This window comes from Prunus persica, chromosome G1 (assembly GCF_000346465.2).
Source record: "Prunus persica cultivar Lovell chromosome G1, Prunus_persica_NCBIv2, whole genome shotgun sequence".
Taxonomy (NCBI): Eukaryota; Viridiplantae; Streptophyta; class Magnoliopsida; order Rosales; family Rosaceae; genus Prunus; species Prunus persica.
The window spans coordinates 29,720,543-29,737,575 of NC_034009.1; the positions used below are offsets into that span (position 1 = coordinate 29,720,543).

Here is a 17,033-nt window from a genome sequence, read left to right on the forward strand (position 1 = left end):
AGTAGCATTTCTTTCAATATTGAAAAAAGTAGGAAGTTTGATTTCCTCTACTAATTTAATTGAAGTGCAAAGCATTGCGCAAGTAGCAATCTGACCTAATTCATTTAAATATATTAATTAAAAAATGAATATTAATAAAGACCTGGCAAGTGTCAAAGCATTACCAACCATCCAGTCAATCCAAGGAGCAGGTATTCTGTGGAGCAGATCCTGTGGTACTTCTCCTCACAGTGAGGTGGGTTTTGTGTTTATGGGTCCCCCTCACTGTGAGAGGAGCGCAGAAAAGAATCCGAGGGTCCCCTGTCTCTTGACGTGGTGCGCTCTCTTTGGATACAGAAAGCGAAATTATCAAACATACAGGAAACAGCCGATTAAAAACTTCCCTTAACCCCATCTCAAAATAATTTCCCTTAACCCACTCGCCGTGGCGGGAAAACCCTAAAAGTAGAATCCAGTCGAAACGACATCAACCGAACCGCGTTTTGACCAGAAGGTCCAACACTACACAGTAATTTAGCGTGCGCCATCAAAAGATTTAACGGGTCAAGTGAAGTGCGCGCGAGAAAGAACGGAAAGAAAATGGAAAACGGTACGACGATCGCCGCGGTGCCGAGAGTGGCTGTGGTGGTGTTTCTGTTGAGAGGGAAAGCGGTGCTGTTGGGACGGCGGCGATCCTCTGTGGGCGATTCCACCTTTGCCCTCCCTGGTGGCCACCTCGAGTTCGGTAATTCTTGGTGTTTTTTTTCCTAATCGTAATTAGTTAGTTAATTAATTAATTTCGTATAATGGGTATCTATCTATAGATCAGTTCAATTTTAGATTCGGTGGTTTTTTGGTTTTGGGTAGGAGAGAGCTTTGAGGAGTGTGCGGCGAGAGAATTGAAGGAAGAAACTGGTATGGACTTTGACAAGAAGAAGATGGAGTTGCTGACGGTCACAAACAATGTGTTCTCAGAGCAGCCGAAGCCGTCTCATTACGTGACGGTTTTCATGCGTGGAGTTTTGGCAGATGGCGATGATCAATTGCCCCAAAATCTTGAGCCCACCAAGTGTGACGGTTGGGATTGGTACGATTGGGCCAACCTCCCCGAACCCCTCTTTTGGCCTTTGGAGAAGATGGTGAAGAGTGGCTTTAACCCTTTTCCCAATTCACCACAAGAAGAAGAATAATAGTCTATATATGCACGTATGTATAATGTATGTGTGTGTTAGGTCAGGCCTTTCTCTGAAAGCATCCTTTTTAAGTGCAGTGGAGTTCAGGTTGGAATTTGAGATCATTTATTTACAAGTCAAGATTCTTATGTTATCTATTTTCGTGAAATTCAATTTCTAATATGAGATAACTTATTTGCAAGTCAAGACACTTATGTTATCCATTTCCTATTGTGCTCTGCATATTTGGTTCTTTTAAGTAGCAAATGTTGAACCTTTTATGTTGAGGATGCAGAAGATAGTTTGTTTTCAGGAAATTCATTGACCGTCTAAAAATTGGGGTCGAAACCGACCCAGAAAATAATTTAACTTGGGCTCATATCTTCACGGGAAACCAACTTGGGCTCATAAATCAATTCATCTTTCTTTAGGGTCAGAGCACTAAAGTTCTATCTGCCCATTTTCCTTCTTGTGGTCCGATGTGTTCCCTCGGTTTTTTTTTCTCCAAAAACATCACGTTGCATGATGTTGCCTTGATTGCTAGTAACATATGCCGGTAATAATTTTCTTCCATACAGATTCTTTTTTCCGTTTTCTAGAGATTCCTGAGATTCTTCTAGTGCTAAATTTTCAAATATACTTTTTTCCATGTGACATCCTCCTTGCATAGACGAACTTGATGATAGAGAGTAAAGTGAGACAGGGTCAGTCAAAATAACTTGGGGAAATAAAGTCTGATTCAGGATATTTTGGAGGGACACAAAAGAAACTAACAATAGATGCTGTCCGTACCAAACCCATAGTAAAAGGAACAATGCAGGAGATGATTAGTAAAATTCAGCTGGAGTTGGCCCTGCATAAACTTGATATGACCTAGATTAGTTTGTTGTTAGTGAACTTAGGGGTCGTTTGGTACACAGGCTTGGCTTGGACTGGATTGGACTAAATTTAGTACCATGTTTGTTTCATTTAATTCTAGTCTTAGATGAGATTGCTAATACCGGGCCCACCAAAAATACCTCACTAGGAGGGGACTACTAAACCCATGTAGAAAGGGAGGATTAGCTAGTCCTATGTTCACCAATATATAAGATGCATATATTATATTGTAATACTAATAACATATATTATTATTATTATTATTATTATTATTATTATTATTACATACACATATACTATAATGTACATATATACATGTATATACACATATACATGTATATATATAAATACATATATACATATATAATATATATAAATACATATAGATATATACACATATATTATTATTATAATATACTCATATACACATACATATTAATATTATAATAATACATACATGTATACATGTATATATGTAATATATATTATATTATATATTAATGTACATATATACACGTATATACATATATATATAAACACATATATACATATATAATATATAAATACATATAGATATATACACGTATATTATTATTATAATATACTCATATACACATACATATTAATATTATAATAATAGCATACATGTATATATGTAATATATATATAAGTATATATACATATATGTGTATATATATTATACCCATGTATGTATTATAATATACATATACACACGTATATACACATATACATTATATATTTATACTATATGTATATATATTATAATATACATATATACATGTATATTATTATTATAACATACCCATATATATTATCTATTATAATATACATATATATATGTATATGTATTATACCCATGTATATATTATAATATATAGATACACCTATATACACATATATTATATACATGTATATACGTATATATATATATGTATATTATAATATATAATATATATACATATATTATATATACATATGTATTTTATAATATATATAATGTATATGTATATATAAATATATTATATATACATATGTATTTTATAATATATATAATGTATATGTATATATAAATACATATATACACGTATATACGTGTATATTATTATTATTATTATAACATACCCATATATATTATATATTATATTATACATACATATATATAAATATATGTATATGTATTATACCCATGTATATTATAATATACATAGATACACCTATATACACTTATATATATGTATGTACGTTTATATTATTTAAAATATATAATATTATTATAATATACTTATATACATGTATATATATATTATATGTATGTATATATACATATATATATATTATAAAATACATACATATATATATATAGATATTTTTGAAAAAATAAAAAAAATTCTAGTCCTAGTTCAAGCATACACCAAACGCAGGATAAGTGTTATCCAACTTAGACCAAGCCAAGCCAAGCCAAACCAGTCCCTAAACATAGTCCATGCCAAGACAGTCCTGTGTACCAAACGAGCCCTTAGAGACTTGAGTGTCTTGAAACCTATAAGACATTCAAAAGGATCATGATTGATTGTACCAAAGATTCAAAACTGATGCGAAAATAAATTCTTAAACTTGACGTACGCACGCACGCACTTATAAAATTATGATAAGTTGATACAAAAGTTAATGCCGCAATAGTTTTTACTTTTACCTGAACTCAAACGAGATGCAAATGCGACAACAATAAATCTCCCCAGGCACTGCCAAACAGTAAGAACACGTTATGTAGACGCCAAACATTAGAACTTTCGAGTAAGGATGCCTGCTTAGGATTGTTTCCATTTTAGTTAATTTGGAGGGGTGGTGTGTTTTCTCACGTCAATTTGTCTTGGCTGGATCTAATTAAATAAAATATTTCTGACGTCATTAATCAATATGATGTAATTGAAATTATATCATGGGCAGGTCCAGTAGTTTAGTTAATGAATCACGATTAATGTCATACATGTTGCTACAAATGATGGAAGGAAACTTTTCATTATCTCCCTCTTCATAATTGATATGAGATAAATAAAACAAATTGTTTCAATTATTTTGGCAGCCTTATTATAGTGTCTACTTACTTGAATCAAGCTCCAACATTATTGGGGGCGTCAATAATTTTGGTGCAGGTCACGTGCAATCAATAATGTTATAAAAATGCTAATCATAAACCTCTTTAATAGAGGTGAACTCCATTATATTGGTAGCTTTATTAGTGTTTACGGACTTGAATTAATTTTACCAAATAAAAAATAAAGTATTTGAAATATTTTTCAACTCTACGATCTATTGATACTCGCTCTGAATGATTTTGTGTTTAGTTAAGTTGATATAGAATAAGATAAAACTTGGTAAACATATGAGTTAGGCCATTTGGCAAAGACACCGTGCTTGCCAATTTTACCAAATAAAAAAATAAAATTAAAAAACCAATAATTGGCACGCACAAGGGGCTAGTAACTTTTAAACCACAAAGCTCCAACGTTATTGGGGCTTCATTCGTACCCCTACGTAAAATCTCGAATATACGATGGGCAGGCAGGCAGGAAGACAACCGTTTTCTTTTCTAATGTCTACTGATGCCAGAGCATTATTAGTGCCTCACTGCCTCCAAAATGGACTTGACAACAGTTTGACAAATATGGTGGGCGCAGACACGGAGGAAAAATCCAATGCAGACACTCGTCGCTTTTTTGTTGTTGTGATAAATCGAGTGAGCCCGTGTGCAAAAATCTAAGGTAAACGGAAACGGGACTAGGGTGGCTGCTGCGGTGGTGTCGGTGAAGTCGTTCCTCTCTTGGCGATCGAGTTGGTTTGGACATTGAGAAGATTGAGTTGCTGACAGTCACAAACAACTTGTCCCAAGTATCATTTGAATAAAAAGCTTCGAGAAAGTTCAAAGCTAAAGCTGCAATTCTTTTGAATTTTTATCCTGAGTTCATGCTACTTACGGACGGAAAGAGCCTATCACATCATGGAAGATAATGATACGATGAGATGTGATACCTCAACTCAAACTCAAAAGTCTCAAGGCTTATAACATTCTAGATTTTTGCTCTTGGATATTCATTCTTAAGTGCCTCCAGAATGGACCCGACGATATTTTTGGAGCAGGTCCAGTCTTTCAAGGGGCTTCCCAACATTGAACAAGTTCAACATTAAATGTCTTATGACCATAAACAACAAAATTTTATAGATTACTGCCCTTCAGAATAATTTTATCAAAATAATGTGAGTTATTATTTACACAAAAAGAGAAATACCACTTAACTAATAGCTAATTGATTGAATAAGTGGTCTTGCATTTTTCAATCACTGTCAATCATAAAGCCCTCGATTATTTATCTTTATGTTTGTTTTTTATAAACGACGTCATAAGTTGGAGCATCTGTACGTCAGTTACAGCATGGCTACTCTTATTCAATTCTCACACAAAGAGAAACTCTTATAGTTATACAAATACAATGTGGTCGGGGTCGTTGTTGAACAATAAATAAAATTAAAAACACAACAGCTAGCAACTAGCTAGAAACAGAACCAAAACAAGACGAAACGACATCCGTTTTGAGACCAAGAAAAAAAAAAGTCCAACTTCCAAAGTTTGAACTAACAAATGGTGAAGTTGTATCTTGTCTCCATTATATATGTAAGCCCATGCAGATTATAAACCACAAAAGACGAAACACAAATTTAGGTTGAAAAAACATGGAAAACACAGGGGAGGAGAATGCGGTGCCGAGAGTTGCTGTAGTGATGTGCCTGTTGAAGGGGAAGACGGTGCTGTTAGGACGGCGTCGTTCCTCTCTTGGCGACTCTACCTTTTCCCTCCCTGGTGGCCACCTCGAGTTTGGTAATTATATACAAATACATGGATTTTTGTTTTATTATTTATCTTTACTAATTAATTAATTAACGGGATTAATTTTGTGTTTTGTGCGAGATCAGGTGAGAGTTTTGAGGAGTGTGCAGCGAGAGAAGTGAAGGAAGAAACTGGTTTGGACATTGACAAGGAGAAGATAGAGTTGCTGAGGGTCACAAACAACTTGTTCGTAGAGGAACTGAAGGCATACCACTACGTGGGGATTTTCACGAGAGCAGTGCTGACAGATGGCGATCATCGGGAGCCCCAGAATGTGGAGCCCAACATGTGTGACGGTTGGGATTGGTATGAGTGGGACCGCCTCCCACAACCACTGTTTTGGCCTTTGCAGAATGCAGTGGAGGCCGGATTTAATCCTTTTCATGCATCACCATGAATCAAGCTACACCTCTCTTTAGTGAGAATGCTGTGCTATTAATTAATAAAAAGTCCGTGTTATTATTGATGTTCGTTCCTTTCTTGGATAGTTTTTGGTCAAATCCCTTCTTCGATGGTTGCTAATAAATAATTGGACAAACTACATAAAAAAAAATTCCTTAAACTATTAGGTCATTTTTAAGTTCATACTTAATTTTAGAGACATTTACATACTCAAACTTCTGGAAATCTTACAATTTACCTCCTATGTTAACCAAATCGTTTGTTAATCTGTTGTTGAGACCCAAAAAATCCAAGGTTGGACCCAAATAGATTCTCTACCCAATGCAATACTTTATCGAGGGCATGTGAAAGTTCGTCATACATGCTTGCACGAGCCACGACCACATGCAATGCCAAATAAATATACAATCCGTCACGCTAAGAATCGAAATAAGCCTATAAAAGGCACTGAATCTACAAGTTCATGCAAATTATCCCGTCAAGCATCATATTCATTTTTAAAGGATAAGAAATTCAAGTACGCCAAGCTACATGCAATGCCAAGCGAAAAATCATTATTATTACACCTAGCCATGCTACAAGCTTAAGTGGGCCTAAGCCACGCAAATGCCCGGGGCTTGCTTGAGTGGGTTATGGTACGGATGGTAACGAGCTTTCATGAGGCCCATTGATGAGTCGAGAAATGGAAGTTTTGGGTTGTTTGGAAGCCCCAAAACTCAAGCCTATTTCTTGAGTCCAAATATATGGGTAAGCATAAAAGAGAGAAATAGTCCAATACTTTAGGAAAAATTAGCTCATCATCTCAATAAAAATGGTCCATCACTTAAGAGGTTGGCCCATTCCCTTAATACATTAACCCATCACCTTAGGAAGGCCTACATAGCCCAAGTGGCTTAGAAAATATCCAAAAAATCTCGAGCACATGGTTTGAAATGAAACCAAGATAGAAAACCAGGAGATGTTTGTACGCTCAGGCTGCTGGGAGACTCCAGCACATGGGCAAAAACAAACCTCAAGGCAGATCGCTCAAAAAACCAGAGTATATTGGCCAGCGCAGGAGAAAAGGCAGCCTTCAGACCAGCCAAAGTTACCTATCCCCTTCATTTACCAGATCTTGCCATGAAATAAGGAAGGAAAGGAGGAGAGATGACAGTTAAAAATAAGAAATCACTACTGATAACCTAGAGTTCCCAAAACCCTATTTTTGGTGCGATTGGGCAGAAAGAATTTCACCAAAATAGGATAATTGAAGGGATGAGGGGAGAAAGGAAGGGAAAAACTTGGCCAAATTGGATAGAAACCATTAGGGTTTCTTGGGAAGAAGGAGCTTTCATCGCCTATAAAAAAAGCCTTTTTTTACCCAGCAAAATCCATCATCCAGAGTGCGACCAAGCTTTGTCAAGCAATTGGAAATTCACTCAAACCACATTCAGAGAGCAAGCTTCATCTCTCATATATGAAACTTCTGCAATTTCGTGCCCTATTCCTCCATCTCCTCCCATTTTCTCTTCTGGTAAATTGTTCCACAGCTTGACAGAGTTTTCGTCAAGTTGCTGGAAACTACTCAACACACCCATTATACCCTCATCTCTCTCTCTCTCTCTCTCTCTCTCTCTCTGTTCAACAAACCCTCTTAGAATCATTTCCCTCATTTCCTTAGAACCCATGTCTTTCATAAGAACTCACAGCTCTCTCTCTGTTTATGCTAAACTCATGATTGTTTTACTCCCATGCCACAAGCTTCTCATACCAAGCTAAGAATCTATCTGTAAGCAGTTGTTGTTTTTGTTGGTGAAGGTAACCAGGATGCTTCCTAAGGCTTCACTACCTTTTCGAAGCATTCTTGGGGCCAGATTCTTGAACTCAGGCACAATGAGGTAATTTCACCTGTTTCTCTTTTCGGCAGCCCAAGCCTATTCGTCAGGCTGTTGGAATAAAAAGACCCCCACACCTGTTAAATGCTGATATGGCATTTGTAGGACCTATTTTTAATTGACGTTGACTTCCATTTGGACAAACATATAATTAAAAATTCTCTACTTTTTAATTAAAAAAATTAAAATCATATTAAGAATTAAAAATTATCTCTTCCAAGCCCCCTACCCAGCGAACCCAGCTTCTCCAACCATCCAAGCCACCCAAACTACCACCCAACTCCTCCACTCATATCCCCCAATAACTTACCCAGGCCACCTATCCCAACCACACAACCCATGTTGTTCCAGCGCAACCCCCATCACCTCTCCCTCATCTCTCCTCCCCAACACAGCCGAACCCTCAAATCCCCAACTCCTGCAACTTTAGGCTTGGAGAACTTGGTTGCGTTTTGAAAAGCAATTGGTATGGTATCCAATTGATAGAAAGCATATATTCGTGTCGCCTACTTGCTGAAAGCACAAATAGAATTGTCAATCTGTATCATCGCTTGAATGAAGACACTCGATCGGCCCGACTTTCCAAAATGCCCACCATCGGCCCCTCCTTTTCGGGTCGATTTTTTCATGGGCGTGATTTTGATTCCTCCACATTAGTCCAAATGGTTGGATCATTTTTTTTTTTTAAATTTGGAGGTTGCTACATTTGTTTCACAATCTAGAGTCTAGCCACTTGTTGATATGGGTATGAGGCTTGGTGTTGGGGATATGGGTGTGTTAGCAAAACTAGATCAAACTAGATGTGAGAGAGAGAGAGAGAGAGAGAGAGAGAGAGGCGGAGAGGTTTCAGGGGAAGAGGGAAAGGGGATGAGGCTGTGTGGAGAAGAGGGGTGGCGCTGGGCTGAGAGATTTCGAGGCGATCGAGAGGTGCGATGGGCAATGAAGAGGGGAGATTGGTCATCGTCGACCTCAAAAACCCAAGTGATTGGGTCGTCATCGACCTCGGAAACTAAGCGACAACTTCGCAAACCCATATGCCGAATCTACCATATGTCTCCGACGATGCGCATATCTCATTCTCAGATCTATTGGCTAGGGCTCTAGTATTGGTTGGGGCTAGGAGGAGAGGACTGAGGGAGAATGAGGTGGTGGATGGTGGCTTGTGGTCTTGGGTTGGCTAGCTAAGTCGTGCTAGGGAAGGGTTAGGAGGAGAGTGATGAAGAGATATTTTTTTTCTTTTTTCTTTTTAAATTTTAGGGTAAATTACTCAAATGGTCCTCAAATTTGTACCCGATTTACATTTTGGTCCCTCAACTAAATTATTCGTTCAAATGGTCTACCTACTCTTTATTAATAGACGCTTTGGTCCTACTGTTACATTTTATGTTAAATTTAGTCATGTGAGCAGCACATGCTACATTTGTGTGGGTAAATAAGACTTTTGACCTATGTATCACCTTTTTATCCCCACTGTATCACCCCTTTATCACCACTATATTACCTATGTATCACTACTGTATTACATATGTATAACCACTTTATCACCTATTTGGGGAACATAGGACGGTTATGCACGATTTTACCCTTACATTTGACGACAACATTAACATAATGTAACATCAGGATCAATTAAGCGATTAATATAGAGTTGATGGACCATTTGAATGAATAATTTAATTGAGGGACCAAAATGTAAATCGGGTATAAGTTTGAGGACGATTTGAGTAATTTATCCTTAATTTTAATGATTTTAATTTTAAAAAAATGAATATTTTTTTTTATTTTTATTTTTGTCTACATAGAAGTCCATATCATTAAAAAAAATAGGTCATACAAATGCCACATCAGCATTTAACAAATTAACTAACAGTTTGGCTAATGGATGGGGTAAATTGTATAGTTTCCGGCAGTTTGAGTATGTACCCGTAAATGTCTCTAGAATTATGTATGAACTTGAAAATGACCTTATAGTTTATGGAGTTTTATGTAGTTTGTCCTAAATAATTATGTGCACTTTAATGGTCCACCAGCTCTTTATTATTTGGCGAACTAGTCCACCGTTACATATTTTTGTGAGTTTTAGTAATGTGAACTACACGTGAGAAGAATAGGAAGGGTAAATGCGACTTTTTCATAGTGCAGTTTTCATTTTCCTTTTTCTTCTTTTTCTTCTTCTTCTTCTTCTTCCCTCCCTGCACACAGTGACGGACCCACAGAGTTGCAACTCCCCTCGCCGGAAAATTCCTTAGAGTGTAAGACGCAAAAAGGCACAACTAGCCAGTAAGTGGAAATAGCAGCACTCATAATTTCTCATATCCACTTAATAGCATATTTAATATTTATTAATAGACCATTTTATATATATATATATATATATATTCTTTTTAAAAATAATTCAGGTTCAAAAGGTTAAATATTAAGGATATTTGATTGTATAAATACTTTTTTTTTGGAGCATTTAGTCTTTTAAATGTTGTCCCTCTTTTGAAAATTTCTTGGATCCACCACTGCCTGCATAACCAAATAATAGCAGCGCCGAAAGACAACCAGTCAACGCAGGAGAGATGACAGCAGCCAGTGACGGACCTACAGAGGCGCAAGGAGGTGCAGCTGTACCTCTCCTCGCCGAAAAAAGCTTTGGAGTCGCCGGAAGTTGCCCCTTTGGTCGGTCTTGAAGTTGCCCACCAAGTGTTTGATTAAATGACTGAGCAACCTGCTCTTTTCTATTCTTTGATGCGCTGCTGCGCATCTGTTTTTTCAAAATCTTAGCCAAAATGTGGTCGTTTTGGGCTAGGGAAAAAAAATATGAAGAAGAAGAACAAGGGTTGTGGTTTTCTGTGGGGCCGTGGGTGGGCATGTTTTCCCTGTGGCCCACTGGGCCTGTGTAGTTCGTCAACCTGGTCAATTTCATGTCAGTCCGCCACCATATGCCATCGGCAGTCCCCACAAACCACAATTCATTAATTTATTTCCCTCTCTCTACCCATCTATATTTGTTAATTACTTGAAATTGAAAATTTCAATTGGCTCCCATATGAATTAACCGAGAGATGCTTGGAGTGGTGGAGTGCATCCATATGAACTCAAGAAGATTATGCAGAATTTGGACCCCATGGAGAATTGACATGGGAAGTTGAATATTAATTTTTCTAGTACATATATAATTGAATATTAATTTTGAATGAAGAAGAATATTCATTATGGTCATGACGAAGGAAAATCTTGTTTAGCCTTATTTGAGTGAACTATACTTTTTTAAACATGACTATATACACTGGCCAAAACATTGCACTTCCTCTAAAAAATTCATGGATCCGCCAATGATAGCGGCGCCTGCTTCGTTTAGACATGACTTCTCCGACTTTGATGGCCAAGGTGGCCACACGGGTTAAGCTCTCTGCGACAGGTTACAATGGTGAAGCCGAGGATTGAGGGGAGAAGGCACATTTGAACGAATAATTTTGTTGAGAGACCAACATGCAACTCGTGTATAAATTTGAGTATTATTTGTGTAAATAACCCCAGATGTACTTGAATTGAAGGAGATGTGTGGTTTACAGAGCTAGGATTTGAAGGACTTTTTTTGGGTCCCTTGTTGGAGAATACCACACAAGTTAAGCTGGAAAAAGTACATGCTGCAATTGTGAATAATTACTGGATGAGTTCCAACTTACAAGTTAATTTGGAAAAAGTATATGATGCAAGACCTTGCCTGGATGTCCAATATCTTTTACATCGCTTCGCATTTAGATTCCTCTACTTCTCACAATCTCAACCACAAAATTTCCAGATTTTTCATCCAGTCTCATTCAAAAGAAAAAAAGAAGAAGATCAGAGGCTTAAAATTATATTGAAATTAAAAGCAAAAGCTAAAACATTAAAACCCACAATCATTTTGAGAACAAAACTACCATGCTAGTTGTGTTTTTTCATTTTGATTTTGGTTGAAAATCATCAATAGACTAATAAATATTTATTTAAAAACAAAATGTAGAAGGAAACTTGGCTAAATATTTATTTGGTCGATGTCTTAAAAAACGCGGCCGCCTTTTTGCCTAACTGGTGGTGGCTCTGCCCACCCTTGCACGCAGTTAACATTAAATGAGTGTTCTCAACAATAATATTATGAAACTTTGAAAATAAGAATAGAACTAAAACATATTACGTTATTAACTTATTACAAGTTACGTTGTGGACATTAATAATTAATTATCTAGTTAGATCAATGTGCAACCCAACCTACGTCAATTACAACAAGGCTGTGCGTCACAACATGGGAACTATTCAATACACACGTTGTCGTTGAGACAGATAAACAAGACAAACATATGGACCGCAACAGCGAGTCAGAGAGACATAGAATCAACAGGGAACAGTGCTTTTGACCAAACTAAAAAGTCAAAGGATGCGCGCGCTCTCTCTCGTGTCACCATTTATGGATCAGGACTAGTGCAAGTACCCAATATTTTCTATATAAGGCTGAGGGCAGTAAGCCTACGTACATATATCTCCCGTACAATACAAGAAACTCCAATTAAAGCATGGGAAACCAAACGGAAACGGAGGCGGCACCGGTGCCGAGAGTGGCGGTAGTGGTGTGCCTGATCAAAGGGAAAACGGTGCTGTTGGGACGGCGCCGTTCCTCCCTTGGCGACTCCACCTTTTCCCTCCCCGGTGGCCACCTCGAATTCGGTACTTAATTATATATAGAAAATTTCATGGCCATGGCATGGGATTTTGCTTCTCTTTTCTTTTTCCTTTTTGTTTAAATTCCTAGTGAATTAATTTTGTGTTGTTGTGTTGGTTTAGGTGAGAGCTTCGAGGAGTGTGCAGCAAGAGAAGTGAAGGAGGAAGCTGGTTTGGAGATTAAGAATATAGAGATGATGACGGTGAGAAACAACGTGTTCCTAGACGAGGCCAAGCCATGCCAGTACGTGGGGATTTTCGTGAGGGCAGTTTTGGCAGATGATGATCAAGTGCCCCAAAATGTGGAGCCAAACTTCTGTGACGGATGGGATTGGTACGAATGGGACGCTCTCCCTAAACCACTCTTTTGGCCTCTGGAGGATGCGATTCTGGCCGGATTTAATCCTTTTCATGCATGAAAAAAAATATACATAGCATGTATGTATGAATAAAAAATGAATGAAATAAACTTTTAACGTTTCACTACCAATTAAGGAAAGCATGCAGTTTGATTGAAGAAAAATTATTGGAGTTGGATGGATATATAGGTTTGACTTGCTCCTCAATTATGGAAAGTGTATGCACTTTCCTAGTTTGGATCTCTCGTGGTTTACGTACCCAAAAAGGCAATATATGCTATAATATTAGCTTTGACTAGTTCTTCCTCCATTCATGTGACTGCAGCGATGCAAATCATAATGCCATTGGTCCCGCAAATCGTCAACTATTAATCTCACGTATCTTCATCAACTCTTTTATTCTAGGTCTTACGGAATTCGGTCGCTTCACAAATCTTCGAACATTAAATATCTTGTATTGTTTGTTGTGACTTTTCTTTCATGTGTTCGAACTTTTGAGTTTTCTCACTTTTAGCGCTCAAAGATTTAGAAGTTTAATAGATCAAACGAACAAAAAAGTATAACGGAAGAAAATTGTAAATGAAGCAATCTCAATAACAATACATTGGATAAGAGCAAAACTTTTCAAAATTACATGAGCCAGCAAGAAAAAAGAAATCATCTTGAGAGAATCACTCCCCAAAAATTACTTTCACATAATAATGTAACCTTTGTTTTCTTTTTTTCATTATTCAAAGTTATGCATAGGGCTCGTCAATGGGCCGAGGTGGGCTAGCTCGGCCCATATTTAATGGGCTTGGGCTGGGCCGAGTCGGACTTTAAAGAGGAGAGAGAAAATATCGGGCCGGGCCGGGTTGGGTTTTTTTAGAAAATTCAAAGCTCAAGCCAGGCTTGAGAAAGCTCATCGGGCCATGCCTAAACGGGCCCTACTTCATTCAAAAAAAATCATAAACTTAATCATAAATGCATGTTAGTCCAAATTTAATATTAAACTCACTTAATTCCAATATTTTCACTTCAAACCAAATTCATAAAACACCTAATAAAGCCACACAACTTATAAGATTTTCCACAAAAATAATAAAACAAAGTATTATTTTTTAGGTTATTACATAATTAGATCGTAATACGTTTTAAGAAATCATTTAAAAAAATAATAAGTATAAAAAAAATATTTTTTTAAAGGATGGTATGAATAAATATGCAAATATTTGGTGATGTGTTCAAGAAAAGCATGATTATATTTGGTGGTACGATTATGTTTCGTGATATGATTATATTTGGTGATGTGATATGTTGTTCATCTTATATATATGATTAGTGTGCTAATCATCCAATTATAATTGTTGGATTAACAATTGACACAAGTTAATGTGCTAATCATCCAATTATAAATTAGGAATGAGTAAAGAAAAGTAAATTAAATGAAATAAATTATATATTTGATTTAAGTGATATAATCCTAAACCTAAACTCTTATTTATACATAATTATATATGTATACGGGCCTAACGGGCTGGGCTTTTGTGAGTGGGCCGAGCCGGACTTTCTTGGGCTTAATTGGGTCGGGCCTATGGACCCGGCTGGGCTTCAGACACCTAAGCCCAAGCCTAGCCCGGCCCAAGACAAGCCGGGCCATCTCAAAGCCCATAACGGGCTGGGCCGGACTTTTTTTCACTGGGCCGAGCGGGCCCCCATCAGCCCATGTGCCCGCAGGCCAAATGATGAGGCCTAACTTATGCATATAAGTATAAGCGCTTATAATAATTATACATTATATAATATAAGTATACATTTGTTTTTTTCTTCATTTATCCATGCTAATCTTATTTTAATTCCCTTTCTCACAACTAAACTCCAAGAATTAGATTCTAATGATATGATGAGATGCCTGGATTAGTACTCAAAAGGCATAGAATAATGTTATACATTTAAACAAGTTAGTGGTTTTTTAAGGTAACTATCATTGTCAACATCTAATAGAAATCTCCCCCTTTGGCGGGTTCCCAATTCACATATACAATTTGTTTATACTATATCCATATGTTTAATAAAAATATAACCAACGTGACTCTTAATCATATGCTATTAGATCATTTTATCAGCATTGATATCCACTTCACACGCCAAAAACATGTTAAAATACAAATACAACTGATAGGGACAAAAAATATGAAATAAATATACGACAGCAGCGCAAAAATCAGTCATGAGGTGGCATATGAACAAAGTTTTGACCAGAGAATTCCAAGGATCGGGAATGACTACGCAGTCCAATATCTATAAAAGGCGAGGCAGTCAAGCTACATTCAGTACACAAAAAACGCGAAGGAAATAAAGCAAAAAACTCAAAGGAAATTAATTGAGCATGGGAAACCAAACGGAGGCAGCAGCGGCGCCGACAGTGGCGGTAGGGGTTTGCCTGTTGAAAGGGGAAAAGGTGTTGTTGGGACGACGCCGTTGCTCTCTTGGCTACTCCACCTTTTCCCTACCTGGTGGCCACCTCGAGCTCGGTACGTAATTATATACACAAATACAGGGGTTAATTCTCGTCTTCCTAATCCCAAGTCATTAACGAATTGGTGTTTGCTTAGGTGAAAACTGAAAACTAAAATGATCATCAAATTGACCCTAAATTATATTAATTTTGTGTTTATGTAGGTGAGAGCTTCGAGGAGTGCGCAGCAAGAGAATTGAAGGAAGAAACTGGTTTAGACATTGACAAGAAGAGGATGGAGTTTCTGACAGCCAGAACAAACGAGCTGCTCCTAGAGGGAGGCAAGCCATGCCAGTACGCGTCCGTTTGCATGAGAGCGGTGATGGAACATGGAGATGGAGAGCCCCAAAATGTGGAGCCAGAACTGTGTGATGGTTGGGATTGGTATGAGTGGGACAACCTCCCCAAACCACTCTTTCGTCCTCTGCACAATGCGGTGTTGGCAGGATTTAATCCTTTTCATGCATGAATAGCAAGAGCATGAGTTAATTAATTCCATGTGTTGCATGCATAGCATTTTCACAACTTTTCACAATGAAAATGCTATGTCTACAAAATTTGTTATTTATTACCTGAATGAAGATGCCAATGATTATCAAAGAAGCAAAAAGAAAAATCTTTATTAAATTCCGTATCCCACAAATTCTAGCCCACTGCAACTCCTATCCGCAGCCCACCTACCACGCCCAGCCTACTCTAATTCAGAATCCTGCTTTGCCTACTCCCTTTTTTTTTTTTTTTTTGAAGATATCAATTCTTTGATATATATATATATATATATATATATATATTTTAATACAAGTCTAAACTAAAGTTTCTCGGCATGTTTGGTACACTGTATTTGTAATAGATTTTGGATAAAAGTAAATAATTCATGTCAGTTGTTTGGTGTCAACTTGTATTATTTAATTACATGACTATGTTTAAATTGGGTTGGACTTTTAATATTATCATTACTTGACTAACTAACTAATACGACATACACACTCCGGTTTAGATAATACACGCTTAATTATAAAGCTAGGGAAAAAGAAAACACGCTATGTACACTCTTTCCATCGTCTTCTCCTTAGGGTTCTTCTTTGCTATCTTCTCTTTTCCTTGTATTCATGTCTCCCTCTCTCTCATACTCTCTCTAATATGCTTCTTCTAGCTTCTTCTCTTTCTTCTCTCTTCTTATGAGTTTTTCTTCAAAATCCATGTTGTTGCAATGGTTTGTTTGTGCATCCATTCCAGTCTAGATGCAATAACCATCACATCTATGGCAAAAGCTAGAATGAC

At 37.0% G+C, this 17,033-nt stretch overlaps 4 protein-coding genes across 4 annotated transcripts; all 4 read left to right on the top strand.

Moving 5' to 3' along the window:
- LOC18791766 (nudix hydrolase 1) lies at window positions 402–1,358 on the top strand. The gene is made up of 2 exons (XM_007224996.2): window positions 402–724; window positions 847–1,358. Exons 1-2 carry the CDS (start codon window positions 580–582, stop codon window positions 1,167–1,169), a joined length of 468 nt encoding a protein of 155 aa, XP_007225058.1. The 5' UTR covers window positions 402–579; the 3' UTR covers window positions 1,170–1,358.
- Window positions 5,765–6,441, top strand: LOC18791463 (nudix hydrolase 1). The gene is made up of 2 exons (XM_007226360.2): window positions 5,765–5,925; window positions 6,021–6,441. Exons 1-2 carry the CDS (start codon window positions 5,781–5,783, stop codon window positions 6,329–6,331), a joined length of 456 nt encoding a protein of 151 aa, XP_007226422.1. The 5' UTR covers window positions 5,765–5,780; the 3' UTR covers window positions 6,332–6,441.
- On the top strand, window positions 12,738–13,553 carry LOC18792770 (nudix hydrolase 1). The gene is made up of 2 exons (XM_007226519.2): window positions 12,738–12,902; window positions 13,020–13,553. The coding sequence occupies exons 1-2, from the start codon at window positions 12,752–12,754 to the stop codon at window positions 13,313–13,315; spliced, it is 447 nt and encodes a 148-aa protein (XP_007226581.1). The 5' UTR covers window positions 12,738–12,751; the 3' UTR covers window positions 13,316–13,553.
- Window positions 15,590–16,329, top strand: LOC18792928 (nudix hydrolase 1). The gene is made up of 2 exons (XM_007221534.2): window positions 15,590–15,768; window positions 15,917–16,329. Exons 1-2 carry the CDS (start codon window positions 15,624–15,626, stop codon window positions 16,219–16,221), a joined length of 450 nt encoding a protein of 149 aa, XP_007221596.1. The 5' UTR covers window positions 15,590–15,623; the 3' UTR covers window positions 16,222–16,329.